This window comes from Engraulis encrasicolus, chromosome 11 (genome assembly GCF_034702125.1).
Source record: "Engraulis encrasicolus isolate BLACKSEA-1 chromosome 11, IST_EnEncr_1.0, whole genome shotgun sequence".
Lineage (NCBI taxonomy): Eukaryota > Metazoa > Chordata > Actinopteri > Clupeiformes > Engraulidae > Engraulis > Engraulis encrasicolus.
This window is the reverse complement of record NC_085867.1, coordinates 18089304-18094303: the sequence shown is the minus strand read 5'-3', so window position 1 is coordinate 18094303 and position 5000 is coordinate 18089304. Positions and strand designations below refer to the sequence as shown.

The window sequence follows — 5000 nt, the reverse complement described above, 5'->3', positions numbered from 1 at the left end:
ACATCACTGCGGGGCCATACGTCACACAGACACTGTATAGTAGGGAGGACAGGAGAGAAAAAGAAAGGACTTCAAGAATGCAAGGCTTTTTATTGAATGTAGACTTTGAAGACTCATTATGACTGCACTTACATGGACAAAATACTCCGGTTTCAAAGAGATATTGTCAGTATTCGGTTTAAAACAAGTTTCAGAATATTCTGTTTACATACTGTATGTGACACAGCCTTCTGCAACCAGAATATTCCCGGGACATGAGCATGTTCGGAATGAATGAAAGAGTTAAAATGACTTGTGCACAAATTGAATACCACCACCATGGAATACTGTGCTAAATGCCTTCTGTTCCATTAGTGGAACACACTTTGATAGTAGGTGAAAATAGATTACTACCTTAGTAGTATACAAGACTCAGAAAAAAGCCTTTAGGCTCTTAGGCCTTCTCTTGTCCAATTGTGCTGTAAAATTTGTGAAGGACAATTAATTGAAGGCTCTGGCTTTGGCCACACATCAGCCAAAAAAGCTGCTCATATACTTGAGAGGAGAAAATTGCCTTTGGCATAATTTGGCAGGGAAACGTACGAAAAGGTCACACCATGCATTAACTTTCTTTCATTATTACACAGATGTGTTTCGGCGTTCTGCCTTACCGCAATTTGGCATGGAAAAAGATGTGGCTATTGGCTTTCCTCTAGGACAGTGTTTCTCAAACTTTTTCAGACCGAGGACCACTTTGTCCCCCAAAAAATGATCAGGGACCACCTGTCAACTGAATTGGCAGTTGATGGTTGCTAATTTGACACTGCTCATTTTTATGCAGATCACTTACTTTTTATTCACATTATAAGCCTGTCTTATTGTGTTGAAAACATTAAAATGTTACAAATATAGCCTACTCCTAGCTTATCTTGGAAAAGTAGAAATCCCCTCGCGGACCACCTGAGCTCTGTCGCGGACCACTAGTGGTCCCCGGACCACACTTTGAGAATCACTGCTCTAGGACATGTCCAACCCAATCTGATGCAGATGGCAGAACATTATACAGCTCCCAATTGACTCAGGAAAATCTCAACATCATCAAAGTTGACTTGGTCAAAGATATCAAACACAATCAATTCTATTGGAGATGTAGGGTCTCATGTTTCCAACACAGCATCATGCCAATCATTCCAATGTCCTTACCTACTGTACAACTTTCACATGGCCCAAATGGAAGAATTGCAAATGCTGTGTTGTTAACAAGGAAATAGCTGTGGGTTCCCCCAATTTGTCAACTTGGATAACAACAATTTTGCCAATTTCCTCAGTGGAATTTAAAAGCCACCAATTCATCAAAGCACCATTAGTCAGTACACTCCACTTGACTTGTCCGAGGATGGGAAATGTGGCTTCAAAGTTGTTTGGATATCTGCTGATAAGGCCAAGACTAGTTTAAAAATCCATCTGACTGGGGATAGGAAAAGAGTGGAAAGTGTTCTGGGTAATTGGGTCTCCAAAGTAGAGAATGGCTCAGACAGGTCCACATGCAACAGGTCTCATTTTTCCACTGTCCAGCCTTACACAGTTCTTTGAGATTTTCTCATAGGACTACACTTTCAATATTGATGTATTTTTGCTTTAAAAATGCCATTGTGCAAAAAAAAAAAGATCTTTTTGGTCAGACTGTATGACAGGATAGTGGTGTTTCAAACAGAAATGTCTTACAGTAATTATACAGCAAATCAGTTAATATAGTTAGGAGTCACTGGTGGAAGGTGGCAATCTTGAAAATTTGGCAGCCATCTTGGAATTTCTTGAGGCCAGCCCCCTTTTTTTAAAGAGAGGACTCTGATGAACATTTTGTGCCAAATGGCATGCTTGCATCATTAAGTAAACTATTCCAGGCCTTCTACAAGTGGAGAGGGTGGCCATGATGAAAAATGGTGACCACCTTGGATTTATATTTTCATATTTACATAATTCTAAATGATAATAGTACTATACAATTAAAAATAGAGTCTTACTTAAAATGAAGATTTTTTTCTTTGCTGAAAACAGCTATTCATCAAAGGGATAATGATAAATTTGACAATAATTATTTCAAAACTGACCTTTGGCCCATATTTGGCAATTACGCCTACTGTATTTTGCCTTGTGTCTATCAGTCTTGAGTGAAAGAGTCATGCACAGGCAAAAAACAGTAAGTTGTGATTATGTGTTTTTTGTTCATAATTACAATAAGCCATGATCTGCTAGTTATCATTAATGACAGGCAATGCATGTTGAATTAACAATTAACTGTTTACCTGTGGTACTTTTGTCACCATGCAATTCCCTTATTTTATTAGACATCAACAAACCATTCACAAAGTAGGTCATGTTTAATAGAATCTACACATCAACTTCACTTTTTCCTATATGGAATTAACAGTAGCTGCATTTCCAGCAGTTAAATTACCTACCACATGGTGGTGCTATGCCCGACTGCCATTTCACTCATAAAGAAATATTAGGCATAATACACACTTATATGTGAAGTTTTGCTCTTGTGGATCACGTCAAACTTATTTGGTGACACTTTTCTTGTTGAAGAGTTCAATTTTAATTAGGCTACATTTGTACATTACCAAAAATCGCTATTTCAACCTTTGTTTTTTATATGAATTTGTAACTTTTGATGATGGCAACACTTAGAATATTGATTTATGCACTATCATGGATATAAATGAGCAAAAACCAAGTTGCCACCTGATCACTCCGACGAACTTGCAAGATAGGATTTCTGGCCCGCGGCCTACTTGTTCTTAAATTCACCTGAGAAGACAAGCAGTGTTGAGGACTTTATTTACTCTACTTGGATTTATGCTTAGATTGTCCTGCACCTGACCCTTCGGGTGGGATAGGACGGGATGTGCACACAATCTACTCCTTTGAACAGCGATGCATTGAAGCCTATACCTTTATTGAGCTTAGCCAGCACGGTGAACTCAAAGTACTTGGTGTTGTCCTGGGGGTTGTAGAAGCTGAAGATGGTGGTGCCGCTCTTCTGGGGCGGCAGCTGGAAGGTGGTGAGGATGAAGAGCTCCTGGACACCCTGGTCCCTCAGGCCGCCGTGCAGCAGGTCCGGCAGGCAGTCCGGCGACGTCAGCAGGTTATACACTACAGCAGAGAAAGCAGAGAATTCATGCGCGCACATCAGTGGCAGAGGTGCAGGACAAAACAAAACAAGTCCGACAGGCGGACAAAGATGCGCCCGTCTATGCAGAGAGGTCCTAACTCTGCCTCCTTGTGGACAAAGGAGGGAATTACAATTTAAAGAATGCGTTTCAGACGAACAGACAGACAGACCGACGGACGGACATACCCTCTTATACATGTAGACATGCTAGGACGCATCTAATAACTGATCTAATGATAAATGTCCACCACACAGTTAATGCTCCCAGTTGTTTAATGGCACAACGTTTGGGACCTCAGTCCTTGAAGTGCAACAAAGGTTACACTTGAAGAAGGACTGAGGTCTGAAACATTGTGTCTTTACACTACAGCACAAATGAGAGAGAGAGAGAGAGAGAGAGAGAGAGAGAGAGAGAGAGAGAGAGAGAGAGAGTCATTCCAGTGATGTCAGCGAGAAGTAAAACACCAAAGTAGAGAGAGAGAGTCAGTCCAGTGAGGTCAGCGACATATAAAACAAAACAACAAAGGAAAATCGACAGACAGAGAGATAGGGTCAAGTACATTAAACTAGATTAGATAAAATGTTATTGTCGTTACTACAGGGCAATGAAATGCAGTAATACAGGGCAACGGAATGCCGTAAATATGCCACAAGAGTACAAAGACGTCAGCAGGTTACACACTACACCACAAATGAAAAGCACAAAAGAAGAGAGAGACAGAAAGATAGAGTGAAGTACATGAGACAGAGCTAAGGTGTACGCTCAAGGACGAATGACACATCTTTCAAGAAGCACAAAGGTACAAAGGGAGACCGATAGATTGGATCAGTTTGGCGATGTCAGTAGGTTATATAGTAGGCCTACTACTCAAGACATGGAAAACAAAAAAGAAGAGAGAGAGAGAGATGGACAGAGTCAACTACGAGACAGATACAACATCAGGTGATATTGACAGACAGACTGACAGACAGACAGACAGACAGACAGACAGACAGACAGAAAGTGAACAAAAGAAAGACAAGCTCTGTGTTCAAGCTCCTATAGGAAGTCAAATAGCTAACAACTACAGGTAAACTCTTGGGGTAACATGACCTGAATGACTGAGGATCTGTATAGACAAACGTGAGACAGACAAAGAGTCTGGATTAAAAAAGTGAAGGTATTTTGCAAGATTCCTCGAGGTTCACAGGGTTGCATATGGTTGACAGGGGTAGCATAATCATGAAAGTGATCTAAAAATGTATGATAAAAATAACTTTAAGAGTTGCCTTTGGAAAGAGATTTTTGGATAAGTCATGTACAAAAATATGACAAATAGCTACATAACTGGCTGAAGTTGACGTTTTGGATTAAAACTGGCAGGCTACATTGTTATGTCTAGGGACAATTAATATATAAAAGTCTATGACAGCTACGAACTTATCAGGAATGCAGCATTCAGTAATGTATCCAGTGCAGCCAAAATACTACAACAGAAAAAAATGTGTAAATGCTTTTTTGAAAACTAGGTTATGTGTGTTTGTGTACTGTATTTGTGTGTGTTTCGACGTAGCATACTTTATGTTTCGATGATACCATTTGTCAGGTATCCATATGTGTTTGTGTGTGTCCAATATAAAAGTAATGCCTTCTTACTCATTTTTAGTGATTGCTACCATGTGTGCGTGTGTGTGATGTGTTTGCGCGTGTGCCGGTGTGTGTGCGTGTGTGTGAGATCAAGGCCAGATGGCTTTAATGCCCAAGGGAACGTCTCAAGAAAGTTATCAGACCCAGATCTACATCCACACACACACACACACACACACACATACACACACACACACTCTCTCTCTCTCACACACA

General features: G+C 40.4%; 1 protein-coding gene across 1 annotated transcript in view; it reads right to left on the bottom strand.

The window, feature by feature from the left end:
* thbs4b (thrombospondin 4b) overlaps window positions 1-5000 on the bottom strand; it is a 41182-nt gene that overhangs the window by 34510 nt on the left and 1672 nt on the right. Inside the window, exon 2 of the mRNA XM_063210099.1 lies at window positions 2938-3138. Within this exon, the coding sequence (XP_063066169.1) occupies window positions 2938-3138 (201 nt within the window). The remainder of the gene's footprint in view (window positions 1-2937; window positions 3139-5000) is intronic.